The sequence below is a fragment of the Apiospora aurea genome, assembly GCF_038362705.1.
Source record: "Apiospora aurea strain CBS 24483 chromosome Unknown utg000001l_segment0_segment0, whole genome shotgun sequence".
NCBI lineage: Eukaryota > Fungi > Ascomycota > Sordariomycetes > Amphisphaeriales > Apiosporaceae > Apiospora > Apiospora aurea.
In genome coordinates, this window is record NW_027117388.1 from 3,982,871 (window position 1) to 4,010,717 (window position 27,847).

Genomic DNA, 27,847 nt, shown 5'->3' on the forward strand with positions numbered 1-27,847 from the left:
AAACAATTCGCTACTCACTTCCTCGTATCAGGTCGAGCACGGCTGTGTCTTTGCTGGGCAATAATAGCCAGCTCAATCGCAAGCTCTGCAAAGTGGCATTCATGATCATGATCATGAATCAGTTGCAAGCCCCTTCAGCAAGCAGAGCGCGGTAAGTCACATCCCACTTGGTGATCTTGCTCCAGTGAGCCAGAGTACTAGGCAACACTCGTTTAGCAGGACTGGATTCTACGTGATTCGTATGTATGTGTGACCTCCAGTTGCACATCATTATAAACGGAGCCAGATGGAAGCCAGATCAATCCGTTGATGCCCTCGGCTTAACTGGCTAGAGAAATACATCACATCACCACAGTCTGAGTACTCTCGCCATGTGCCAGAACTCTCCTCTTGGAAACACCAAAACGCCCTTATTCGCACACCTTCTAGAATCGATCGCTAGGACCTGTCCCACAACGGTGATGTCGCCATTCACAGGAAACGATAAACCCCCGCGGTTGTCTCGTACGTCAACAAGATCAACATCTCTAGAGCCACGACTTTTGCTCTGCCTCCAGGATTTTACCCCGTCTAGATGCCAGTTAATGGTTAGTATAGTTTTGCGGTCTCTGGTCACAGCTCATGTGGAAGGGGCAGCACTGACAGGGAAAGGCGCCATGATCTTCGCCTTGTAGTAGGAACCTCCCTCCGAGAGGCCCCTCTTCGCCTTCGCCTCTGCTTCCCGCTTGGCCGCCTCGATAGCTTTCTTGGTCTCATCGGGCGGAGTCACGTGCAAGAAGGCTATGTCTGCAGCGATGGCCTTTGTCTTGCTCTCGAGACCGTCCATGACCTCCTTTTGTCGCTGTGCGAGAGTTAGCATATGTATGACACACATCTCCGGCAAGGGTGTGGGACGGAGGCTGACAGCCTTGCGGGAGGAAGCAGCTGCTTGGCAGAAAGACGCACCTTGTCTAAGAGGTCCTTGATCCCTGGCAGGGCCATCTGCGTCCATCTGTTCAGGGTGGCTTGCTTATATTTCATTTTCTTGTTGGCATCGTCCTCGAGCAGCCCCTGTGCCTGCATCTTGTCGACGATAGCAAGCCCCTCGTTAAGGTACAGGATGTGCACCTCGGTATAGACCGCAGCCAGATCTCCGAAAAGAGAGAAGTAGCTTCGAACGTTCAACATGCTGTTGAACACCGGCTGCGGGGGGTTCGCCAAGGTTAGCCCTTATTTAATTGCCCATCGCGCAACATACTCCGGTGGAATCTGGATCCGACTAACCTCAGCAGTGAATTGGTTGATGTCGTAGTGACCGAGTTCTACGGGTTGCGCGTCTACAGCGCTGGTACGAGCAATGAACGGGTCCACCTGGTTTTCGACAGCCATCTCCACGATGGATTGGATCGAATCGAAGAAGGCGGTTAGTTTCTGCGAGATGAATCAGCATCGAGAGCTATGCAGAAGCAGCGCCGTGTGGGGATAAATGGCGACTAGGGAGCATACATTTATCTGGGCTTGGAGTTGGACCAGCATCTCGATACACTTCACGAGCAACGCCTTGACTTGTTCCTACAATCCGGTCAGTAAAATGTCCCACTTTCCGTCTCCCCAGTGCATTCAGGCAAACCTACTAAGTGCACTTTGTCGGCGTTCATCTTTGTGATTTCCGCCTGGATCGCACCAAGACTATTGATGGTCTCAACCCATTTGTCGGAGCTTGCCTTGAAGTTTGCCTGAGCTGTCGTCAGCATGGCGGCTGCTTGCTCCATCTTCGTCGTGGCAGCCGAGATGATTTGAGCGCGCAGGCCAGTCCCATCGGGCTTCTGGTAGGGAGGGGTCGGAGATGGAGCCTGCCATCCGGGAGTCAGTATGATCGTACTCGGTAGCCCAAACGTCCTTGTTCGGGTAGACTTACAGGGCCCGGTCCGGGAATCGAGGCGGCAATAGTACTCATCGCGGCGGATTTGGTGTTGTGCTTGTGCACCGTCGAAATCCACCCTTTCACTTCCTCGGAATCGTTCTTGGGTCGATTCCCTGACATGGAAGGGGCGCTGAAGCCGTCGACCTTCTCGCAGACGCCGATGCAATCAGTCAGGATGGTCTTCAAGTCTTTGCTGGGTGGCATCGTTGCCGGCTTCTTGTTGAGAGTCTCCAGGTCATGCTCCATCATCAGCTTGATGAAACCAGGTCCACTGTTCTTGTCGGTCGCGTTCGTGGATCCCGCAAGCTCCCAGTTCACCCCTCCCTTGTCCGAAGTCAGGAGCCCGTTCAGCATGTCTACCCAGCCTGCAGAGGTCTTGATCACGGTATAGGCAGGATCCTGGTAGTAGTCTGGGAGAACAGGCGCCGTAGGTGGCGGGGCGCTTTTTGCTTCCTTGACATCACTGTGGTCGGCCGAAGCCATGCCTTTGATGCCACCCATGCCCTCCTTGAAGATGTTCATGCCGCTGTTGATGTCTTTCATCTTTCCGGTCAGGGTATAGTTGTCAATCAGGGCCGGGATGGCTTGGTTGAGGGCGTTCGTGGCTGTCGAGGCAAGGTTGCTAACCACCTCTTGTGCTACTAGATCCCACCCGCCTGAGGAATGCAAAAGCCAAATCATGTTTCCTCTCGTAACAAAGAGTCGTCACAGAAAGCGAACGTACTTGGGAATTGATCCGCAGCTTTCTGGTACTGCTCATCTGCATGCTTGAGGACGGTCTGGAGCGTTTCCATGCTACCTTTGGCGGCATCGACGGCTTGTTGGCTGGCCCGGGCCATCACTTGCTCAGCAGCCAGATGAACCTCGTTCACCCTCTGCTTCTCTGACACATCTGTGGAATCCTGGCAACATGCGGCGTGGACCTCGCAGGAAGCACTCAGCCATTTGTGATAGTGACCAGCCATTTGCTTGGCTCTGTCGGCACACCTCTTTGCCTTCATGTTCAGACTCTCGACAGTGCCTTTGAACATGATCCTAGCGGTATCCGGGTCATTCAACATCCTTGTGATATCGCGAACCTTGGTTTTACGTCACTTGTAAGCGGTTCTTCTTGCCTGCGCCATCAAGAAATAGCAGCAACACATACGTCTTGGATGATGGCTGTGCTGTTCCCAGCGATCTCAGTCATTCCGATTGATGAGTCCGTAAAGGCCATCTGTCTGAGAGCCGAGATTCCGACCAGGCACGCTACGAACCGTCAGCTGTTTTCAGTCAAGGCCCCAGGTGAATCTCGGGTAATCATGGACACACCTTGTAGAGACATCTCTCCCCCGGGAACCTTCAAAGGTACTGTTTCTCTATCAGCTAGTCTCGTCAAAGCGGCGTTGAGAAAACCTCAAGCTTACTCAATATTCTTGAAGCCTCCAGCCGGGGGAAGGAGGGTAATTCCACTGGCGAGAGTCGTGGTAGATGCGATGAAGATGGCTCCCATGACGGAGATGGAGATTCGTGCACCACTCAACATGTCATTCCAATTCATGTTGGGTTGGAACAACAACGAATGCTTGGCCGAGGCCACAAAGTCGAGCACTCCGTTTGCTCTGGCAAAATCGGCATGCTGCTTTTCCTTCAGCTGGAGGGCCCTCTGGGCAGCTTCATCGAGTTTCTTCTCGTCCATGTGGGCAGTGGCTGAATTTTCGGCCATGGTGGATTGATATATGTGGAAGCTGGAGGAAAGGGTGAAATGGTAGAGACGAGCTGGGTTGTTGAGAAACACTGGATGTTGGAGATCGTTGTAGGCAGCCATGGGAGCTTTATAGGTAGATGGTTTCAACGAGCGGTTGGGAACCCTACGTCCTCACAGCGTCGCTATGGTAATCGTTGAGAAACATCGAGCGTACGGAACTGATGACAGACTCGACGTACATCGCGCCTATCGGAAGAGACAAAATTCATGGTAGCTGAGAAGACACATGGTGAATCGCATGGCGGGCTGAGGGCATCGACATGAGCATGTGGCGTTGGATACCGCACTGGAATCCTGCCCATAGTACATGATATTTCGGTGTGCCGAGTGGGTGTCGGGGATTCCGGTGGTCTAGAACATGATGGCGTTATAGAGACGGGATGCTGCACACCGCCAATGGTTCAGTTCCCGTGGCGTTTGAGATCGAGTTGGCTTGCCAGATCCGCAAATTCACGGAGTAACTGCTCCAAGTATTCGTGTTCTCGTGGGCGCGGCTGTTGTATAAGACTAGGGACATGCATGGAGAGCTGAGGATTGCGGCTGACTGAGGTGCTGGTCTACATACGCCTCCGGGTTCAGACTCGCTCTTGGCGACATGACGCTTGATATCGGCACTTGGTCACCATGAAAGCATTAACCACCAATGATAGTCAAGGGCTTGTATTGAAAGTTGTCGCGAACATAGAAAGCACCCGTCCTATATATGAGCATTTTCGGCACCTGGTACCGTTGGTCATCGAGAAGCTGGAGTGCAGTGCATTGCTGCCCGTTGCGTCCCCCTTCGTTTTCTTGTCTGGACTCTGTTGACCCTGTCTGTTTCCATAAAATTCCTGTCGAGACCAAAATGCCAATGCCACTGGATGAATTTCTCAAGGTCGCTGGAGACCTGGAGAAAGGCCTAGAGCAATGGATCAAGGATGGAGAAGCCGCGCTGCCGACCAACCTGTCGCTCCCGTCCGACCCTGGCGACCCTTTTTGGAAAAAGATCCAAAAGTCGGTAGAGGCGTCTGGCGAACGCTTCAAGGCCATCGTGGACGATATCGGCATCTACATTCCGCCCGAGATACTTGCGTATACTGATAAAGATTCGGCCGAGATGAACGCCCTGGATCAAAGGCACGATGATCTGCAGGGCCGCCTTGGCGATGCCAAAGACAAGCTGGATGCGATGCTCACCAAGGCGAACCAGTCGTATGAGCACCTAACTTCAGCATCAACGGAGGATCTGCGAGCAGCCGTCCATGCGTTCACGGCCATTGCCGAAGCCATCCGTGGAAACTTCGACAAGGATATCCTCGACTCGACAAAGAGACTGGAGCTGATCCGGAAGCTTCGCGAGTCGACTTCTCGCGCCGCTGACTCCTCCAAGACTGCGGCAGAGAGTGCCGAAAGGACGTGGGAGGAGACTGTGCATACACTGACAGCGATAAGTGAGCCCCTTTTATATTGGGGTCTAAACCGGTGCAAGAAACAAGCTAAAATGTATCGAAATAGTTAACCGACTTTTGTAACAATACCATCTTGGGTGCTCCACACGGTCTCAGCCAAGCTGTTGGCAGTTTCAAGCTGGACGTTGACAGCTGGGTAAAAAAGACCAACGACACAATAGCTGCACAGCAAAAGATCCTTGACGTCTACCAGGAGTCACTCAAGACGCAGCAAGAGACCCTTCAACATACGGAGAAGAGATATACCGATGCAGTCTCCGAAGCTGACTGTGAGAAGGCCGGTGTAAGTCCCCACTTTCTTTTACAAGTGCCCTGTTAGGGCGCCGCCGGGAGTATAGACAGTATTAGCTGACGCCATCTCCGGATCACGGCCTGCAGGAGATCGCAGCGTGGATCCTATGCTGGCCCGTCGGCATCGCCCTGCACCTCTCCGTCAGCAAGGACCTGATCGAAGACGTCGCCAACGCACAGCGCCTCGTCGACCAGACGCGCCGCCAGGCGCTGCAGTCCGAGAAGGACGTCCGGCGGGTGCAGGTGCAGCTCCTGAAGCTGCAGAAGCTGCAGGGGCGCGGCGACAGCCTGACGACGGCGCTGCACGCGCTCCGCGAAGACGTGAATAAGGTCGCCGACGCGGCCTCGCTGCGCTGCGACGCGGCCCGGGCCCTCATGACCAAGGCCCTGGGCGTGTGGGCGCACGTCCAGAGCACCGAGGACCGCGCCGAGGACGCGCGCCCGGCCCGGACCAAGGCCCAGTACGCGACGCCGGTCCTCCTCGCGCTCGCCGAGGCGCAGTTCGTCGTGTCCGAGGGCGTGCGCGCGGCCGGCCGGGGGCGTGCTGGCGGCGCTGCGGGAGGGGGATGACGAGTTCGGCACGGTGGCGGCGATTCGGTCGACGGCCTGTTTGGCGGGGATCCGCTCCTGGCCAAGTTGACAGAGTTGTATAAGCCGGCAAGCTCGGGGACACCTGATGTCAAGTGTGTGGTCCAGTAACAGGGAGTTAAGTTGTATGTCAGCCACAGCCACACTAGGCGTATTGAGTTCGGGAAAAGGGGGTGAGGATCCACAGTCCCGGCAACAGCCTACCAGTGTATGGGAAACCCATAGAAGGCAGAGGACTACTTACGGCTTATAAGTCTTAATGACAAGAGTTTCTTTCACCCAGTGGTAAAACACTGCGGCATATGGTCGACTTGAAACAATACAGAGATTATCAGCATGGCCCCTGCACCAAGGATGACACATGCGATCAAAGAAGAAGCAACAAATTTTTATTTTTATTTTTTTTATCTTAATCGTTCACGGTGACTTTCGGTAGCAATGTCAGCATCATATATATCACTTCCCTTTTTCCAAGTATTGGAGGATGTCGTTTCAAGGGGCTAGAAGGTGCCCCTTGACGACCAACTGGACTCGTACTTTGATATACTCATCAGGGGGTCGGGAGTTCAAGTCTGGCATCGAACAGATTCTAGGCAAGTTTTGTTCAATTTTAGCACAGCATTCAGTCAGCTATCCCGATTTAAGTTTCGGCTATGAACGGCAGATAGGATAGCGTGAGACTGGCCAGGAAAATATATGCAAATGCTAAGCAGCGTCTCGTCAAACACAAGCCGAAACGACTCCTAGGAATCATGGGGCTGAAATCCATCGCTGTTATTCATTATACCTTCTCAAACTAATGGTACTTCAACAAACCGCCATAGTCTTTTGGTGCCTTCGTCTATATCGCTCCACCGCGAGTATACACATGTGTTTATGTAGCGCCGTCTCCCCATCCACAAGTGCTCTATAATCTTTTCTACTCTTTCTGCACTCGGACTCGGGACGTCCATCAAAACATTTTCCTCCCGGTTTTGTGTCTTGCGTATTACGCGGTCTTGGCCCAGAGGTCGCGCATCTGCACAACACCCGGGATGCTGGCGATGGCCCCGACCGTCATATCGCTGAACAGACCCTGCTCGAGGCTCCAGTGGATGGTGAGCGGGAACCAGGCCAGCTGGCGCACGACCGTCTTGCGCCACTCATCCGTCCAGGCGCTCTCCTCCTGCTCCATGACGGCGACAGTGCGGTCGCCCAGCCGCTCGGCCGGCGTGCGCTGCGAGCGCCGGTAAGCGCTGTAGAAAAGCTCCCCGATCTTGAGACCCACGAAGCAGCCCCAGAAGCGCGCGCTCACCCGCATGACCTTGCCGATGTTGGCGGGCTGCCACGACAGCACTCCCTTCTGCGCCAGGTACGCCCCGTTCTCCAGCGACTGGAAGATGATGCACGCCACGAGCTGCGTCACCGAGAACGACACCTCGAGCTTGTCGAGCTTCGCGCTGCCGCCCGCCGCTTTCTCGTCCTTCACCTGCTGGCGTGCTGCGCGGAGGCGCATGATCAGCCCCCGCGCCCAGAAGTACATGTTCAGCAGCCCCCACAGCCGCAAGAAGGTGCGAGCCTCGCTCAGCATGCCACTAAAGGCGCGCAGGCGCTTCGCGATGTTGAGGAGCAGAGCGGCGGACGGCGAGAAGGACTGCAGCGACTTGGCGGTGAAGAGGAGGGTGGCGTACGGCGGCAGCGCGGAGGCGATGGCGACGAGCTGGCTGGCGCTGCGCTGAACGGCGGGGCCCGTCAGGGACTCGAGCACGGCGGCGCTCAGGCGTGACGAGTAGCAGAGGAAGAGGGCGGTGGTGTCGATGCCCGAAGGCGTGCTGAGGCAGCGCTGGAGGTGGGCGAGGAAGGCATCGATGTTGGACGGCGTCGCGGCCAGCACGGCTTTAATGGGCATAGGCCTCGGTTCTGGTGCGGGGCCTGACGAGACGGAGGGCACAGGATCGCCCGAGGGCAGGTCGCTGGTCGCTTCGCTGGGCGTTTCGACTGCGGCTTCGCCCTTAGATTCGGTTCCAGTCTCGACCCCAGTTTCGACTCCAGCTTCGCCAGATTCGGTTCCATTCTCAACCCCAGCTTCAACTCCATGTTCAACTCCAGCTTCGACTCCAGCTTCGACTCCAGCTTCGACTCCAGCTTCGACCTCGGCTCCGACGTCGACGTCGACTTCTGCTGAAGACATGATGGGTATTGATGCCGATGATATGTTTACCAAAGAATGTATAGCGGTACGGTTCGCAGGCCCCGGGGTCGCACGTGTGAATCAATGAATCAATCAGTTGCCAGAAAGTGGTGGGTGACGTCGGTCGCGTTATCTGGACCTCGAGCCGCTAGTGATCTATGTAGTTCTTGAGAGTCGGTAGTGTAGTAAAACAGCAAAAGCCACAAATTGGGACTAGAGACAGGAAAGGAAATCCGGGGTAAGAGCTGTGGACAGCTTAAAAAGGACGACGGACTCGACGGAGTTGGAACAGGCCCAGAATACGAGGGGAAGGGAGCACAGCACACGCGCGTACAGGCAGGAAATGAGTGAGTCTATTCAAGTCATGCAAAGAAGTTGATGAAATGCTCGGAACTGGAAGGTCGGGTATTGCACGCAGTAATGGCACAACGCGATGCCTGGATTAGGTCGGGACTGATGGGGCCCTCCACACTTCATCAGGTACCTCGGCTGCGGTCCGATCAACGGCAGTGGGCTCAATTCTGGGCTCAGTAGTGGCAGAGTGGGTTGGATGGCTGGAGGGCATGCCGCATGCCATCACCAAATGCAATGCACTGCCAAATGGCCAAAAGTGGGGTACGCATGCAGCATGTCAAGCTAGCACTGTATGCGGGTAATGGGCAACTACACCGAATGTTCGTGTTGCGATGCGTAGCCATGCATACATTGCGAAACGTATCTTCGTCATACTCATTTCACTACAGGAAATCATTTGTACATAAGTTCCTAGCATAATTTATGATATGAAATATGTAAACGCAGTGTTGTCTTGGACAGGTGCAAGACACGATATGTTTACTTTAGGTACGTACCGAGGTACACATGTAGCAGACATGTAGGTCGTAGAAGGAAGGAACGATCGAGAAGAGCCCCCAGCCAAGCCTCGACTACCTACTTCGACTCAATCTAAACATCACAGCTAGATACATGTACATACATAAGATACATGCTTTCCATTTACCTGGCCTCCTTGTATGCTCTGGTCTGCCTGCTGTGCTATGCACGTTTCGCTACTTCTGTACATGAGCAGAGTGTCTGGGAGCGACTTCGTTTCCTGGTCATGCCCCCAGGATGCAAACACCAAAACTCAACCACCAGATACGAGTGCTTCGAGAACCCCAGGCGTTGCATATGGACTTGGCGCAGCACAGGAGTTGTGCTCTGGTACCTGGGTGCGGTTTGTCACGGAGAAGGTAGGTTGCCCGGTGGAGGTTCAGGCCAAGGTCTCCCGCTGTTGGGCTCTCTAACAAAGGCATACGCTACGGTTTGCGTTGCTCCTCCAGAAAGATATTGCTCTTGCGAAGTAAGTATCTTGCTCCCCAGGAAGAGAGGTAGCTCCCTTGCCTTCGGTATCCATCCCTCTTCAGATCCTTCTTAAGACACCATTGACACTTTCACGTCTGGGCTATCACCTGACTTCCAGAGTCTGGTGTCGAAAGGATACGCCTTTTCGTCCACTTGGACTCGTTCGTCATGGTCGAGTACTCTGGTCACCATTGACGTAAGCCATGGATCCAGTAACGGCCATCGCCCTTGCTTCGCACTCACTCAAGATCCTCGAGGAGATCATAAAGTTCTGCCAGGAGTGCAAAGAGGCTTACGAGGATCTACCATTGGTCATCTCACTCATCGAGTTTGAATGTAACACCTGGAACGCCTTACTTGCGAGACTGGAAAACCGTCTCAAGACTAACAACCCCTTGGGGCCATGCCTCGATCTTGCCCCGTTCCGTGTTCTCGAGAAGGTCCGTGACAGCATCTCTCGGTTGCAGGCTTTCATCAGTGCCAAGAGTTTGCAGGATGACTCAGACATCACAACGCGGATTAAACAGGCCTGGAAGTGGACCCCGATAGAAAAGAGAAAAGTGAAAGCCATCATAGATGAGCTCAGTCCCATCAAGAGTAATTTTTACTTGGCCTTGGATGTAGACACCAAGTATGGCCGAAGAAGTATACCCGTCTTAGAAAGACACATGCTAATGCGTCAATAGTCTCAGTGTGGGTGAACTGCAAAAGCAGATTCAGCATGTCGAGAAGACAATAGTCGGTGAGTTCATAGCAGAACCACGACAAAACTCCTTTCCAGGAAGCTGACCCGGCCGTAGGCCAGTCTCTCCAGATACAGCCCATGAACAAGATCAAGCCTCAGGATATTATTCCTACGGAGACACATCGCCAGAAGAAGGCTTTGCGCATTGATGAGACGTGTGATTGGATCATCGAATCTGAACTCTGGCAGGATTGGCTTCAAGGCGGCTCCGAAAGCTGTTGCCGTTTTCTGTTCATTCACGGAATAGCCGGAAGCGGAAAGACAATACTCGCGTCCGCTCTTATCGACGAGCTACTCCATAACCTTGGCAAACGAACACTCGAGGAGAGACAAGCACATCTGAAGGGGTTTTCGTACTATTACTGTTCCCATGAACACGATGTCGACGAGAAGCGACCCTTCCTCCGTTGGATCATCTATGACCTGTGTCGCCAACTTGGGGACTACGTGCCCGAATCGCTCGCAGGCGTTGCAGACGCCAGCGAGGTTCCGGACGAGGTTCTTCTGAAATGTTTTCTCGCTATCTCGAAACAGTTCAAGGAAAGGGTCTACCTTGTAGTGGATGCTGTGGATGAATGCCGATCACCGCGCGCAGGGTTTCTGGAAGTCTTGACTACCATTGGTGCCTCTCCATCGTACAAGCATGTTTCCCTCCTCATAACCGGAAGGTTGGAGCCTGACATCAACCGTGCGGTTGGTAGCGCCCTCGAGGACAAACACAAACTTCCGTTGCAGACCACATCCCCACTGAAGCGAACATCGCATCAAATGACACCCGAATCAAGCAAGCGTCGCCGTTTCGATCCTACTCTAACCAGTGCCCAAAAACGAGAGGGATCTGGTCTTCCCCATCTGCTACAAGAACCAGTCCTGCCAAGTCCCAGAACTCCGGACCAAGGTAGTGGTCAAAGCGATACGGAACCAGACAATTTGGACCTTGATGCGGATGAGAGTCCGCAGCCACTATTGACCATTCCGGCTGTTAGACAGGCCACGAGATCTATGTGCACAAAGAGCTCGGAAACATTGGCTTTTGGCGAACTTGGGGAGAGAAAGGCGCCTTTACCCTGGAGATCAAGAAGAAGCTCGCTGAAAAGGCCAGAGGAATGTAGGTGTTGACAGCAATTTGTGCCTTTATGTCATGATACTGATTCGTAACAGGTTTCGTTTGGCATCGTGCCAAATTGAGATGTTGCGCAATGGTCCGCTGTATGACGACAAGGCTGTCAGAGAGGCCGTGAACACCATGCCGGATACTATTTTTGATATGTACAAGGGACTCGTGATGAAATGGGTACCTGGGGCTAATGCCCCGAACCATGTGGCCAGAAATGCTTTGGCATTGATCTGCAGCTCTACTTCTGAAATCCCTTGCGCCGAGGTCTTGGTGGAAGCAGCACGGTTGGATGTTTCGTCAAACACAAGTCTCATCAGGTTCACCCTGAAGAATCTTCGAGACTTGCTTGGCTGCCTCATCAAGATTACTGAGATGAAGAGAAAACCGGAATCAGCATTCCAGCGCAATGAGGATGACGTGACCTTCAAGGAGGTACTCCCTGCCCATTGCACGGTGAAGGAGTTCGTGTACGACAAGACAACAGCAGCGGATCCCCGGGTCGGGTATTTTGCACAGACCAAGGCATCCAACCTGATCTTGGAGCTCCAGGTCGTCTGGGCAGGTCTCACGCATTGGGGCCAGCATTGTCCTGCTAACAATACGAAAACTCCGACCCGTTTTGAGGAGTACTGCTTAAAGATGACGGACAAATCTCTAAGACTGCACCGGGCAGCTATCGCTGAGGAAAAGAGCATATACGAACACGTGTTTCCTTGCTTGGGATGGAGTAGCCCTCACTTCTCGCAAGTGGGACGCACCCGAAGGGCCTTTCCCACCTGGTTTCAGATTAACCAGACAAATGTGTATCAGAAAGATGGCAGCCCCTCCAACGAGAACACCAGTATTCTAGTCAGCCTGCTGCTATTAGACTGGCCCGAGCTGGCAAAGAAGCTGCTATCCACTCTTGCCCCCAAAGAACGCAAAGCTGTTTTGAAGGATGAGTTTTCCCTGGAGCGCAGACCGCAGAAGGATTTTGCCACGACCAGCGACCTAGTCATCCAACCGCAAACGACTATACTCAGGGCCTGCGTTGCCCTGCGCAAAGTCAGCTTCTTGCAGGCCCTGGTGGACTGTGGTGCCGACTTCTTGGGTGAGCCCGGCATCATCTACTATCCTCTAGAACTGCACGGGGGCAACGATCCTATCGCACCCGATGAGTTTTCCACCACTGACTCGCTGCTCAAGAGTCTCTTGGATGCAGGCGCAGACCCATGCCCCCGTGGCTACTTGTTCACCCCCTTACAGCATATCGTGACATATCTTGAGGAGCCCTGGGTGCACACTCTAGTCCACCGCCTCCAATACCGGAATGGCAACATCAACATGGTGGGCACCCCGGGAGGCAAGGACCCCTATTCCAATGACGACGAGAACGATGAGAAGGAGGCGTACTGGTGGTATACTCAGAATCCCCTCAAGATCTGCCGGACCGTCATCCCGGGCTGGGCTAAGGACGCGGGCGAGGACGAGGTTGATCAAGCGCGCATCCAGATCGATTTACTGCTCAGGACGTTCGGTGCCTTTGAGACGGACAAGAGGCAGCCGCGCAGCTCGCGAGGTGCTGGTCTCGTCGTCAACATCTCCGATGATAAGGAGGATGCTCTTGCTTAAGTTTCGTTCACACCACCCACTGCACTCGACACATTCTTTGTCGATTCTTACAGGGTGTGAAACAATACCTTCTGGCTGTCTTATCTTCATCCAATGGGCCGAGCCTGGCTCTGTAATGTTTCTGGATGAATAAGAGAACGTCTATCACGAGCAATGTATCAAGGAACTGTACGAGGACACGACGGGCTTCTCGATCTGGCTGATGGGAGTTTATATGGTGTATTACTGGCCGCCGTGCAATAGATATGAGATATGATGTAGAATGTGGATTAGCAATGAATCTACAGCTGATTAACAAGTTTAGATATCCCTGAAGAAGTGTGCCTGGTCGTGGTACAATCTTCTCGGAGACTCGAGACTTGGAACTCACAGGTAACGGGGCTACTGTAGAACCGGAGACCCTGCGCTATGGAGGGAATTACTACTGGTGTATGATCGTCATCCCAGGTATGGTTCTATGGTTCTCCTGGCTCATTGTTTTCCATCCCGATCTCTTATGAGGGGGTCGAGTAAGCGGCCAAACATAAAGCTGCCGAATCTCCCTTGCTGAAACATGCCCTTAATATCCTGTGAGATGAATACTAACGCCGAGGGTCGCATATTCGAGCACCGGACGGCTCATTTTCGACGGATTGGGTTTGCCAGGCTGCATTCTCGTGACTTTGGTGCTGGTTGCGAATGAAGGGGGCTCAACCGCGCTCTTGATCATGCTTGCACCAAAGACGACATCCCGGATGATCTATACGAGGCAGCGGATAGCGAACACAAGTACACGACAGACTTAGTCTAACATTATGTGCATATTCACTTGGACCACCACAGTGTATGCCATACTTCTTGTCTCTCGGGAATCTCCGATTTGGTCCATCAGAGATTCGCCGGAGCCCCAAGCAACATCAACTGCTTCCTTCTCTATGGAGCATCCTTCGGCTATTCAACCTGTGGCCCATGAGATCTGGCCCCTTTGCAAAGTTCATAGGCTGACGACGGCACCGGAACCGCATGGCAGGACCAACTGCTCACCTTCATCTCCCGCTGTGCGTTCACGATCGTCATAACCCAGAAGTTTGGTGGTCGGGCTACTCCGGTAGGGGACGAAGCCCATCACGTCCTCCGTCCCCGAGGCCGGTGGAGTTTTTGGTTTCCTACTTGCGGCGTATGCTGCGCGGGGCCCCTATAGGGACTTTCTCTCGGGGATTTTGGACTGGGGACTTGTGGATGGGGACTTGTAGATTTGGACTTTTGGACTTTTGATCGCTAGACTGCCCGACTTTGGACTTTGGATTTTGGCTTTTGGACTGCCCGTCTTTTGGATTGGACTTTGGACTTTGGATTTGTTACAGCCGTTCGCTGTGGCATGGCTTGTAGACTAGAATCGATTCGACCAAGGTCGGCCTCACGCAAACGGGCACTGGAGAACAAAATTACAGGGGTTCCCCAAATCTTGGGGATGGATCGACCATATAGAAATGATGGGGTTGGATGCATGATCCCCAGCAGTTGCTGTCCATCCCCAGTGGTGGTGGTGGTCCCTCACAAGTTCAGGGTCAGCTGCAGCAGCCGACACGCGGGCAATGCTTTTTCGCTTCTGCGAGCACTTAATGCTGGCGAGGAATCGCGGTCCAACAGGGTAGGGGTATCGTGCGTGCGGACAAGCTCAACGAGACCACTCCTCCCCCTTCAACCTTCTAGAAGGGAATGGCCCCCCTAAGTGCATAAAGAACGAACCACCTCATAGCATTGCACTAATCATACAACAACTACTCAGTCAGCCAACGTAGGACATCCCGCCCCCCGAATTGCCTGCCCAGGAAACCCTCCAGATCGCTCTACCAGCTATGCGAGCCAAGAAGCCACATGCAGCCGTTGCAACCCTGCAGCCACAAACGGTCGACGACCGGTGAGCCGGGGTGGTCCCAAGCAAAAAGCTAGACAAGGGGCACGCAATGTCAGCCAACCCCCCAGCAGCAAATGACGGTTAAAAAGGCCGGAAAAGGTTGCACACACAAGTACCAAACCTCTCCCCACCCCCCACCGGCTCGGCTGGGCAGGGTTGGGGTCTGTCTTACTGCATGGAGAAGGGCAGCAGGGGGGATTCGAGAGGAGCTGGGACGAGCGAGGGATGGTTCCATATCTCGCTCTCTGTCCACTTACACGGCGCCTTACCGATCGGGTCTCGTGCAGCAGCCCCAATCGCATCCATGCCGACGCGGCCAAGTCCGTCTGCTTTTGTTGGTATCTCACATCATCGCTCACCGGTGCGGGAAACGCGACATAGTAGGACCGAATCTCTCCTCCAGTCAGGGGCCCCGGCGAGTTCCTGTGGTCTTACCTGAGGTGAGGGTGAGGGTGCCTATGCCTACCACCACAACCTCCCAAGTCACAGGGCTCGCGACGGCCAAGTATACACAGCTTCAGCACTCTCTGATACGTTCTCGAATCGAGTCTATGAGGAAGCATTTGGCAAATGGAAAGGGTCGGAAAACCAACTCCCACTTCCCCTTGCATCCAGAAGAACAAGTGACCGAGCCATGGACGGGTATAACTGCTTTCGTAGCTTACTTCCTCACACCTCCCCCTTTTCTTTCTGGGGGGGGGTTAAACACCATCTACAAAAAGGCACTCAATAGCCGTGCGTAGTAAATATTTGGACAATCATATCGAGTTGCCCCGGTACATCTTGAAATATCATGTGCTTGTCTCTTGCTCCTTGCAAATGCTCATGGCTCAAAATGGCAACTACAATACCCCTTCAGATCGGATGCGCCCTTTCGGCATCCCTGATTTGCAGGACCACAACACCTTTTTCCCATCCCGAACCCAATCCTGATTCATAGCCTGAATATATGCCCTCTGTCGAGCATCAAGATCGCGGGGCTGTATGCAGCTAGTGGCACCATGTGCAGGCCGTAGGCCATAGCCCATGTGCCACCAGAATCCCATCTTCCATAGTGTCTTAACCCCAACCCCCTCCCTTTCTCCTTTCCGACCATGGCCAACTCTGGCCACACCAAGGCCGCTCAGGCAGTGTCGCCATATTGAGCCACCTCATAATGGACGTAGCAGCTTCTGCCCACGAAGGTCCAACTGCTGGGTAGCCTACCATCCATAATACCTCGCTGCCCCAGCCATCCCCTATACGAAGTGCAGAGGTCCAGCAATGTTCGGTTATGTTATTAGTCTCGACGGTGAGCTCAAGCTTAACGTGATGGTCAGGATAGCTTGATGGGACCGGTGGGCAGCCCCTGGTATCTGTGTGAAATAATCCGTATGGTAATCGCGGCTGTAGACTCGCGTACGCAGAATGGTTCAGCGCAAGTAGATGAGAGGTTACTCGCTGGCTCAGAGGAAACCGGATTCAGCCAAGACTCTGTAACACACCCAAGTCAGTCAAATGTCGCCCTAAAATATAACAAATCACAAGAAACTGGTCGCTGCCTGCCCCTACGAGAGAGGATAGGTGAAAATAGAGTTTGCCGCCGACCGCCGCATATGGTCTTGAAACCAGAAGGGCGTCGGTGCACCGGCAGCTCCTCCATCAGCGCCCATACTTTACGTACCTCACAATTTTTTCGTCCTCGCGTTCGCGGGGCTCGACCACCAAGCTCTTGTCGTACATCTCATGAACGTCTCCTGCAGCCTGCATGTTGCTCAATATGTAGTCTTGCAACTCGGGTACAGGCTGCAGGGAGTAGGGCGCGTTCTGATACTGTTGAATGTCACGGATGACCTCGGCAGTCTTGGCCCGCTTGGAAAAGTTGATGAGGTTGGTCTTCTTGATGATGGATGGAATACCATCTTCGATGAAGGTAAGATCCGTCAAGTAGACACCTGTAAAGGGTGATGGTTAGTAAAAGGCCCGGCGACACACAAAACAGTAGATACTGGCGTCGAAGGCTACATACCAAAAAAGGGAATGCATGGCGGGTTGGCGGCATGCAAAGTCTCTCGGTACTCTCCGAAGTTCTTGGTGCTGGCCATCAGTTTACGCATTGTCTCGAGGACGGCGTTGACCCTAGCCGGGACTAGATCCCAGGTCCGCTTCAAGCGAGCAATGGGTGCGGTGCCCAGGGCGGAGATGATGGATGTGAGCGTGGAGAAGTTGTTCAACGCCCGGCATTTCTGGGAGCTATTAGCAATCTTGGCAAGATCCATATGATCGAGGTGCAACTTACATCAGCAACAGACACAAAGTGTTTGATGACGACCACGCGCTTCTTGACGTCCATCTGGGCCAAAATCATCTCTGCAACCCAGTTCGTCATCTGGTTGGAATGCAGAATAAGGGCCTTGACGTTTGGCGCCGGCTCGGGATCTCCTTCGCCCACCTTCTTCTGCCATGTCTTGTTAAGACATTCGGTGGGCTTGATTTTACCATACAGCTTGGACTCGATGATTGTCAGCTGACGGGCAAACTCGGTAACATCGATATCTAGGAACTTGAGTTTCTTCATGTTCTTTGGCATGATGGGCGCAGGCACGTTATTGGTGAAAGTCTGGATCATGCGCTTGGACGAAATCTCCTTTCCGGCAAGACGCTGATCCAAAACTGCCATCAGGGGATGGGAACCGGGGGTCTCGGTGGATTTGATAGTGTCCTTGGCAAAGGCATAAACGTCCCTGATGAGCTGTTTGGACTCATCGTTGGACTCCTCCATCCAGAAGTTATCGAACCAACTCTTCATAATGTTGACCACACGGAAACGGATGAGCTTCTGTTTGCGATCTCGCCACAGTTCGTAGTCGACATTACTCAAACCCTCGGGGGGTTGGATACTGAACCGCTTGACGAGAAGTTCAAAAATCTCGCGAGCAGACGTAAACGACCGGTAGGTCAGGAGGAAAGTGTTGTTGAAGTTAGAGTCGAGCTTGTCATGGCGTGTCAGCTGCTCGACCAGCGCTAACAAGGTACCACCCTTGACAGATGGGGGTGACGTCTTGAGATCCCAAGACAGCTCGCCCTCGAGGTCAAGACGCAAGAAAGGCGGCGTTTCCTCGACTTGCTGCATAGCACCAGATGGCGTCGGGTCGTCTCCCAAAATCTTCCTAACTTTTGACAGATCGCCCTTGCGGTAGTTGTTCGTAGCCGGAGCCGTAGTATCGCCTTCGGTGTAAGACTGCGCAGTCTGCAGCGTTGGCCTCGCACCCATGGAGCGAGAGTCGGACCTCTGGTGAGCTGGGTAAGGCATGGTCTCGTTCCTTTGGAGCTGTTGACGATCAAAAGTACTATCGCTCCGAATGCGCGATTCAAACGGTTGTGGGAGGGGTATTACCACCTGCTCGGAGAGCAACTGGAGCGAGAACCCAATATGCGAGGAGTTTTGCTCCAGCGCGCGTGCGCATTGCCGGACATACTCCAGCCGGCTTTCGAGCGACTCTCCGCGAACCTCAGACCACTCATCGCCTAGAGGGCCGGCTACAGCCTGGCATCCTAATATAAGGTCGGAGACGTTATCGTATAGGCTCTGTTTATAGGTACTGAAGTCGCCCAGCTGTGGGTTTTGGAAGTTGTTCCCGAGGGAAGATAGATCGACCGACTCGATCATGGAAATCCACGGTTTGAACATCTCCAATACTCTGCTGCCGGCGATGCAGACATTGTTACCGAGAACCTCGTGACGGAAGGGCGTGATGACCTTCTCAGAGACCCCCAAGTTCTTCTCGAGCTCCCGGATACTCGACACGAGCATCCTTTTCTGCTCATCCAGACGCTCCAGGAGCTTGCCGTCAAGGATGGCGGTGGGATCTGTCGATCCCTCCTCATCTTCCAGGAAGTTGGACATGATAGGATCTCTACCACCAAGAGCATTATTCTGCCAGCTGCCTCCGGTCGTGCTTCCAATAACGAAACCCGGGAATAGGCGCGGTATATCTTCGCCTCGCTGCTGCCTGGCTACTTCAACGAAACTGAAAACGCCGAGGAGTACGCCATCAGCTTCTTGCATGCACTTCTGAGCAGACTCCGCATTAGGCCAGTCTGCGGCAGCAATGTGGGAAGAGATGACAAGCTTGGAGAACTTGGACATCATGTCGCGGAAATGGGGGTACAGCGCCTTGTTGGTGGTTATGACAGATGGCTGGCCAGAGTGGTTATCTGTGGTACCAGACCCAGCTGCCAGGAGTAGGCGCAAGTGGTCGGATATATCTTCAGCGCGGGCAACATATTCGGCACGGTTGTTGCTGGTAATCGTATCTCGGTAACGGTCGATTGCTCGTTTCATGTTGGCGACAAGCAGATTCCAAGTCAAGGGAGGAGTGCTGCCATCGTCGAAAAAAGACCGTGGAATGGAGGCGGCTTGAGGAAGGTTGAAGCTGGTGCCTGTGAAGGAGGTGGCCGAGGCCAACATTGGGGTTTGGCCTGCGCCTGGCGGCATGAGGCTGTTGTTGCCATAGGTTTCCGCCCGAGTTCGTGCCATAGGCGATGCGCCATTCATGGAGTCCATTGAAGGAGCGGGGGAGATTCCAACGCCATCATGTGTATATCCGCGACGCCCGCGTGAATGCTAGAACAGTTCGAAACTATGTGAGTAAAATTCTCGAGAGGTGGGTTGGTGGGTGGTCACACGAGACATGCGGCAACAAACAGTTGTGCATCCCCTCCACACCCACACGCACACACAAAGAAAGCTCGGGGCCGGAATGTGACTTACCAGTGAGCTATGTGACGGCTTTCTACTGGATTCACCCTCTAGTTCAGATGACGAAGTGACCTCCGAGTCTTCATCCTCGTCTTGCGTCAAGCCGCGTGCCATCATCTCCGGCGGTGGCCTGGTCTTCTCGGGCATGTTCACATTCATCCGGTCCCGTGGCCCACTTTCGGTGAAGGAGGTCGGCGATTCCAGGGGCAGTTCCATGCTGCTCTCGCCAGTCATGGTGTTGTAGTAAAATAGCCTACCATCGGTGGTCGCCTGCGGAATCCAAAAGTCGGCACCGCCGGATCTCACTACTGTTTCTTTTGTCCCTTCTAGAGGCAATCCGTTGAAATCGTCCTGGTCCGATTCGTTGTCGCGGTCGTATTCATCCTCGTACAGACCCTGGTCTTCCAGCTCGTCCTCTGCGGCACCTATTTCGCCATTCTGCATGGCTTCGGGTATCTCATCTGGACTCGTGATGGTCTGACAATAGTTACTTGGAAACCAACCACGCACTCCATTGATGACACCATCCCACCACCCGCTCTCGAGTTGTGTAATAACCTGTATAACATCTCCCTCGTGGAAACTTAAACTCGTGCGATCGTCGGCCTCGTAGTCGTAGAGTGCCCGCACGTACAAGGTGCCGGGCGGCGCTGTCCCCATGATCCCGTTCATTATGTTGTTTTGTTTGTAAAAGTTGCCGTCACCGCCGGAGGTTCCCAACAACGCCGGCTCGGATAGGTTGGCTGCGGAACTGGGGTTATTCTCGTTGGAGTTGGCCTGGTAGCGCAAGTTTAGTGTGTTAGTTGTTCGTGTTTGTCGCAGAGCCGGGCTTGCATTGACTGTCATGAGCATCGTGGACTCGGACGCATCGAGCTCGTAGTGCAGCAGGTGAGGCCAGTGATGCGATCAAGTCATCGTCTGGGCCCTACACACGTATGACACGAAAGAGATGTCGGGAGAAGAGAGTTGGCCAGCCCTACGAGGACAAATGAAGGTCGCCAAGTAAGTTAAAGTTCCGATCCGCACGAAATCCCGAGGATGGAAAACGCAGGCCGCACGGACGACGGAGCTGGGAGGAGCGGTGATTAAAAGGCGCTGTTCGGACTGGAATCGTCGCTTGCTGCCTTGGTGGTCGCGTCGCTTCGAAGCCGGCTGTCAAAAAGGGGCGTTGAGTTGAGCGAGGCGTGTAGTGGGCGCGTCAGTTGCCTTGCCTTGCGTTGCGAGGGAGGAAAGGGATTAGGACAGGGCAAGTGCCGCGGACCAAAAGGAAGGACTATCGAATTGACCACACAGCAGTGCTTTCTATGTACCCCGTCTTCGTTCGTCGGGCGGCGGTCGTGAAGTGAGCAGGAAGAAGAAAAAAAGGAAGATTCAATCTCTGGCTGGCCGTTGATTGCTGGATCTGGGCGCTAGGAGATTATTTCTACACCTGAATTGTGAAATGATGGTTCCAAACCAATGGGCTGACTGGTTGGCCGCTCTTCGTCGCTGGGCGGGTAGGGGGGGGAGGGGAGAGGCAGGCAGGGAGTTTCAATTCGCCTGATCTGGCGAGAGAGACTGAAGAGGAGAGGGACCCAGGTCAGGTCAGGCCAGAGCAGCTTGGGATGGTCTGCAACTGGTGCGTGTCGGGTCGCCTTTTGGCAAGCCTGCAACACTACTCGGTGATAGCTGGGCACTTGCAAGAGGGAGGGGGCACAGGACAGGGGGCCCGTATTTTCCCTTGTCACCTTGGACGGATGGACAGGATTGAATTGAAGCGACAGATGCCAATGCAAATGAGCGTTGCAGCAGAGAGGACGACCCGAGCGGACGGATCCTGGGTTGGCCGTCGTTCTTTTTGGTGAGATTGATCCTGTCTTCCTTTGTGTTGTCGGGTTTGGTTTTTTACCATGCTGTTGGGAATCTTCGTTGTTTTGCCATGGGCCCTGTTGTTGTTATTGTGTTATCATTCTTCCTGCGACGTACGTCCTACCAGGCTACCATTTCCACTGCTAGAGAGCATCATCCATAAAATTTGGGTTTCTTTCTGCGCTTGCAGCATGCGAATACCCCTCTTTCCCTTCCCGGGTCCCCCCCCCTTTTTCTCGTCCCTCGCGGCGATCCAGCAAAGTATCTTGGTATCTCTTGTTTTTTTTTCTTTTCTTTCTGTCTACTCCCTTGCCTCCTCTCTTGTCGCGCAGTGCTTACCACGCTGTACATATTACCCGCATGGGTTTTGGGGGGGCCCCCGTGTGTACGGGGTTTTGCGTGCCTCTCTTACCTTATTGGTGCATTTCTTTTACGTATTGCGCGCCGAGCCCGAGGCTCACTTTGCCAGTTATTAAATGAAGACGTCTGTATTCGTCGCCTGGTTTCTGCCGGTGCTTCCTCGTTGGGTGCACGTTATGGATGAATGGGCAGAGATCCTCGCCAAATGCGTCGCGCAGCGCAACGGTTTGGGCACTGGGGGATACCTACTTGTACCCCGAAATCTGGGGGTTGACGGCTGTGCTTTGCAGACAAGCGGGAGTTTGGACCCAGCCTTGGTTGGAGCAGATAAAACAACGACCCTTGATCCGTGTCTTTCGCGCGACAAGAAACAGGCACCAGTCACCAGTCAGAAACCAGTCACTATCGATTCCTATCCGCCGCCAACCCGACTTATGAGCATCTGGTTTGATCGCTGATCTGCATCATAGGCAGTCAATGATTCTACTACCACTACCTACAGAGCGACCCAAGTGGCTCTGATTGAGCGCACACGATACACCATTCGCTGCACACGAGCTCCCTCGAGTATCACGCGTGCCCCGTCTGGCCCATCAATGTAGCTACCTCCTACCTAATAAGGAGGCCGATGCCTACTTAGTACCAGGTTGGATGCCGGGGTCCCACGTTCCCTGCGAGCTTTTACCGCTGCGCTGCATCACCCAACCCTCCCACTTCCGTTGCACACACCTGAGGTTGAATGCTGAGACAGATTTGCGCAACTGTCCCCCTTCGTGCCTCTGCAGCTATGGATCTCTCTTTGCGTGCATACACATAAGTACCTACACATGCATGTAAGAGCATACTCGAACGTGCGCCGTCTGGCTCGTGCAGGCCATGTTGGAGTCCCTAACCTACATTGGTTGGGTGTTGATATTGCTACATTCACCACCATCCGCAAAGGAATACGGTGGGAAATAACGTAGAAACGTAGAGCGACAGTAGTACCTGCAGCAGCAAGTGGTGCACAGGAAGTATTATTGATTTGTTTAAGCAATCCAACCCTTTTCCGTATCTGACTAGATCTGCATTGTACCTACGAGTACATGCATAGGCAGGTATCCATTGCAGAGGGGAGTTAAGGTTAGTCAGCCATGTATGTCCATTATCAATGTCAGCTAGGCAGGTGGGTATGCACCAAAGCGGGGATTAATTGAGGTTATTCCAAGGGATGACAGCGCTGATGTTAATCTTTCCCAACCGCCTGCCACCGCCGCACGTATGTCGAGAGGGGCAACGAGCACAATCTCTTGATCCCATTGGGACTGATACCGGCACGGCGACGGTAGTTCGTTCAATGTTGTTTATTAATGATGCTCCACTGACTGCCATCTCCACACGACGACGCCCATTTCGCCGTTCGCTCGCTCGCCCGCTCGCTTCCTTCCTACCTGGGGCTTATCGTACCCTACCTACAATGTAAATCATATTATACATGCATACGTACATATGTGGCCATCGCATATGCACCTCGCGCAGTCCTCGCGCAGTCCTCGCTACTTCTCGCTACTATGCATGCATATGCATCGTGTGGTAACAATGTCTGAGATCAATTCCTCAGTGTCAAGGAGAGGATGTAACCCTCCCTGTGGAGTGGTCTGCCGGCCTGGACAGCGGTGAGTCGACATTTGTCCTCCCTCAATTGAGTGCGGCAGTTGCTCAGTCCGTCTTCGTCTTCGTCTTGTCGTGTCGTATCTTTGTCTTGTCATATCTTGACTTGTCGACTATTCTTACCGGGCCGAGGTTGGGCGAGGCACGGCTAGGTAACCGAAACACCGTCCAACCTTTGTGCTATGGGATTTCGTCCGTCTTGCTGCCTCGGGCTTGGTAAGAACAGCCTTGGCAGGCTGATTCACATCTGGGACTGCACGTATGTACCGCCTACTATTCTGCAAGACTTACTTATAGTACTCCCGAGTCGTGACTATACATCGGCGCCAGCCAGTATCGTAAGTTGATGCCATTCCCGTCGGCCGAGCACAGTCATGGGCGTTCTGAAACAAAATGGAAGATGGACTCTGCAATGGAACAATGCGAGGGTTGTTTCGGCAATGCAAGGGTGGCCAAGGTCGCTCAAGACGCAGCCACCACGAGGAACGAGACCCGGTAGGACGAGCTGTGTATCGACTGCATAGGTCGTCAGATTCTGTCGGGTTGCACGATCGATATATCTGCGTCTCTGACCTGTGCTTCGGCGCCAGCGCGTGAAGAAAAATGCACCACTGAACCATCTGTTGTCATATCGGCAGAGCCTTCCGAACCCAGGAAAGGATTAGCAGCTGGGAATAAGCATCGCGGAGGTCGACTGGAGCAGGTGCGCCAAAGGCTCCCGGCGCGGTCCCTCTGAGGAACCGGGGGAAATTATCTCGTGGGAGGGGTGGGTGGCCTGGCCTGGACCCCGAGAACCACAACCCCTCCGTCCATAAGGCTCCTGAGAGCTAAGCTGTATTGAGAAGCCTTCCAGAGTCTGATCAGCGAGGTGAACGGGAGAAGGCAATGTCGGACTCTTGGGACAGCAAATGGTCGAGCGACAGAAGGTCTCATTTCCGACCCCCCCCCGTCAAGTGCAACTTTCGATTGGCATCCCAACTCTTCTTTGAGTTTGACAGGTCACCAGCAGCCAGCCAGCCAGCCAACCAGCCAGCCAGTTGACCAGTTCCGCGTATCGTTGTCAAGCCATGCCACTGCTGAGGACTTATTTAGCCGCATAAAATGGCATAGATCCGGGCGCACGCGCGCTAGATCTCGCCGTTAATGCGATTGCTTTTTCTCGTGGTCATCCGAAATCGAAACCCTAGAAGCAAACCCCCACGCCCACGAGGATCAGGTCATATTGATTTGCTGAACGGCAAGCTTCTCGGGAGAATATTCTCCTCCCAGGAGCTTCTTTTAGGCGTACAACCACTAGTACTGGATGCCTTGCCACGGCGACGCAGCTGCTGGACTGGACTGTCTATTGCAATCTTGGCGGCACTAAGTTCCGCAATTGAAGCGAAGGAGAAATTGGCCGTGTCTTACTACAGCGTCAAATAGCCTGCCTCAGGGGAGAAGCAGTCGGTGGCGATTTTCTCCGGGAACACTTGGTTCGTGGAACGGGGAGAGCCAACCGGCGAGCAGGTCCGGAATGGATATATTGCTTCTCTGGACGCTACGTCGACGAGCATCTACGGGAGGCCGCATACCGAGAAGCAATCTAGAACACCAAGCCGAAATGCCATGTAGCGACTCGTATACGTCGATTTACTTGTGTGACAATTGGTGAAAGGCTTGCTACGAGCATGCCCAATCTAGAACACCTTCGTTTGACAGAAACTAGGTTGACGACAGGCGGGCGGCACAGTAATACGGATACCACGGATATAAACCTGTATATATGTGTGTGTGTGTGGCCTACACTCTGTTTCTCTATAAAAGCAGAGTCGGTGACCACATTCCAGCCTTATATGCATGAAACAAAAGAAACCACGGCATCTTGTTGTTATACGACTAAACATAATGATCTATCTGATCGTCGTACATACCAAAATAGCTACACGTCCCTTGCAGCTGGGCTGCTTGCTTTGCCCCATGGCGGCAGACTAGCTGCCATACAAACTGATATCATAATGCGATAGAGTTTGCAATGTGCCCGCCACTTCATAAGCAAATTCCAGAAACAGCATCCGGTCGTATTCTTTGCACCCTTGAATGGTGATCTTCAGGGGGGACACAGCGAGCGAGACCGGAGTGACAACTCAATGAAATGCCAAGCGCGCACGCAAGATTTTCGACTTCCCTGACATGTTGGCAAGCTTCTACCGACATAGTACAGCTGTGTGTTCGCATAATAGTCACCGGCATAGTCTCTGGGAATGACGGTCTGGTTTCAGAGCGATAATGGCAGCCGACAAAGGTTCCCGTGCATGGGCTGATTAACAGACGACGACTAGCATGGAGCGCGGCACATTCCCCCCCAGCTGGTCAATTAAACCCGGATCAGCAAGACGCGTGCTAGCTACTAGAAGAGGAGCTGGACGCGCACGTGGGCCCGGATCGATCCCGCGAGCCCCAGGCCCTCGTTTTCCGGGATTACTTCAGTACTTTTTGCAAAACCTTGCCCACTTTCTCTTTCCCCTGGTCAGTTTCTGTCGCGACAGATTCGCACCGTGCTGACATATGCACAACTCGGGCCAGGAACTGCACGAAAGCGGGCAGACGGGATGAATAACCCACCTATGCACACCGACAATCAATGTTTGTTATGCTGGCTTCTCACCTCACCGCCAACGAGTATCGGGAAGTCGAAGGACGGTGAGTATCGTCGGGCCTCGTCCACGTCAGAAAACGGCGAAGACACCGAGAAGCCCAAGGGAGAGGAACCGCGATTTCTCGGCGGGGCTCGCACACTATCGAAAACGGGGCCTGATGGGTTGTCGAGGCCTTACGCCTTTTGTTACGCGAAGCCAGTCAGTGGTTACCGGACAAGAGGCCGCGAAACGGCTAGAGTCAGTAGGACGACTAGAGCCAGCGTACGAAACAGGAGACGGACAGGCTGACTGGTGCTACTGGATGGTTGGTGTCGGTCTTGGTTTCGAAAAGCAGAAGCGCCTTGATCCCTTGAACGCGTCGTGACCCAGCAAGGTCTCCGTCCTGACTCCCATCCTCCACCTCGTGGCCCGACGATGATGTCGGGTGGTGTGGATTTGCTGCTTTTAATACATGCAGCTCGCATCATCATTGCCGTCGGTAATTGATGAGCCTGAGGCCCTTGGGCCCTGCGCAGGCAAGGGCCGGAGAAATCGAATTGTTCTCGAACGCAAGCCTGCCCCTTGATTGTGGGCACGGAATGTTGATGTTTGAAAGGTCTTGGGAAACGTCAAGGCGTCGTCTGAGCTTCAGGTCGCGATATTACCTCCAAGTATAATATAAGTAGGACAGTTGTCATGGAACAGGCGCCCACCTGAAGTTGGCCTAGGAAGGCGGAAGGCGCAATCCGGCTGTACCGTCGTGTCAGCAATGGGGCAGTTATTTCCAGGCAAGTAGTCGGCGTGGAGGGTGGAGTGTGTGGCTTTACACAGTAATTTACCAACCCTGAGGATAGCTGCAAATCCCATGTTTGTTCCTCGCCAATCCAACGGCACAAAGTTTGTTCCTCTAATTATGGAAGGAAAAAGTTTTCTCAATTATTGACAAGCCGTGTGGTATTAATCTCAATATGGTGATGCCGCCCGGGCCGGGAGGGGTTTCTTGGTTGGATGGGTGCCAAACTAGAGCCTCGAAGACAATGGTGAATCAGGTGCCTCACTTGATGAAGCGGGTGTGTGCGAGAGAGACAGAGAGAGACAGAGAGAGAGAGAGACAGAGAGAGAGAGAGAGAGAGAGAGAGAGAGAGAGAGAGAGAGAGAGAGAGAGAGGATCAGCGCAGATAGAATCAGAATTACACCAGACCGGACTTTTCGATACCGCTGCAACCGTAGAATTCTGGAAGGCTTTGCAACCTCACGCATTGCAACATGAGAGACTGGCAAAGGCTATGCTTTCTTTACTTCGACGGCTGAGGTTCACATCAATCCATTGTAATGAGATTAAAGACAACCGATGAAGTCAACAGGCTCCAACGAATTAGGTCGGCACCTTTTTAGTCGGTCCATGTGTGAGTAAGTCGGCAGGTACTCAGCTATGCAAGTTGCCATCATTGGATTCCAAGGATGGAGCTTTGTGGACGAGCTCCCCCTCCCCACGCATCGTAATTTGAATGCCGACGATATGTCGAGGTATACTCCCCAGATGGCGCCCCAGGACCTCCTCCCCCAGCTGCTCAGGCTGGGCTGATCGCCGCAATGATGCACCTCACTCAGAAGTCATCATGGTGCATTGTGTGTTGTGCAGAGGACTGCGACCAGCCGCATCTCGACAGTATTACATCCACGTTGGGTCTCCATACCGCCATTGCCAAAGGCAGACAGTGTCTCTGATCTCTGGCAGGTCAATGTGTTGCCAATTGATGGGTATCCGACTA

General features: G+C 53.5%; 5 protein-coding genes across 5 annotated transcripts; 2 read left to right on the forward strand and 3 right to left on the reverse strand.

Annotated features, from left to right (window-relative positions):
* Positions 1–619: 619 nt before the first annotated feature.
* Positions 620–3,608, reverse strand: PG986_001246 (uncharacterized protein; the record flags this gene model as incomplete). Its single annotated transcript, XM_066837468.1, has 10 exons — positions 620–841; positions 946–1,182; positions 1,264–1,410; positions 1,486–1,551; positions 1,614–1,832; positions 1,898–2,559; positions 2,628–2,982; positions 3,051–3,151; positions 3,213–3,253; positions 3,310–3,608. The coding sequence occupies 10 exons, from the start codon at positions 3,606–3,608 to the stop codon at positions 620–622; spliced, it is 2,349 nt and encodes a 782-aa protein (XP_066706361.1).
* Positions 3,609–4,494: 886 nt separating this feature from the next.
* On the forward strand, positions 4,495–5,959 carry PG986_001247 (uncharacterized protein; the record flags this gene model as incomplete). Its single annotated transcript, XM_066837469.1, has 3 exons — positions 4,495–5,058; positions 5,145–5,381; positions 5,447–5,959. The coding sequence occupies 3 exons, from the start codon at positions 4,495–4,497 to the stop codon at positions 5,957–5,959; spliced, it is 1,314 nt and encodes a 437-aa protein (XP_066706362.1).
* A 1,006-nt stretch (positions 5,960–6,965) lies between these two features.
* PG986_001248 (peroxin 11C) lies at positions 6,966–8,147 on the reverse strand (the record flags this gene model as incomplete). Its single annotated transcript, XM_066837470.1, has 1 exon — positions 6,966–8,147. The coding sequence occupies one exon, from the start codon at positions 8,145–8,147 to the stop codon at positions 6,966–6,968; it is 1,182 nt and encodes a 393-aa protein (XP_066706363.1).
* A 1,547-nt stretch (positions 8,148–9,694) lies between these two features.
* PG986_001249 (uncharacterized protein) lies at positions 9,695–12,964 on the forward strand (the record flags this gene model as incomplete). The annotated part of the gene is made up of 5 exons (XM_066837471.1): positions 9,695–10,122; positions 10,178–10,233; positions 10,292–11,134; positions 11,227–11,344; positions 11,398–12,964. The coding sequence occupies 5 exons, from the start codon at positions 9,695–9,697 to the stop codon at positions 12,962–12,964; spliced, it is 3,012 nt and encodes a 1,003-aa protein (XP_066706364.1).
* Positions 12,965–16,306: 3,342 nt separating this feature from the next.
* Positions 16,307–20,454, reverse strand: PG986_001250 (RasGEF domain-containing protein; the record flags this gene model as incomplete). The annotated part of the gene is made up of 5 exons (XM_066837472.1): positions 16,307–16,334; positions 16,525–16,795; positions 16,870–17,086; positions 17,140–19,467; positions 19,615–20,454. 5 exons carry the CDS (start codon positions 20,452–20,454, stop codon positions 16,307–16,309), a joined length of 3,684 nt encoding a protein of 1,227 aa, XP_066706365.1.
* Positions 20,455–27,847: the final 7,393 nt, after the last annotated feature.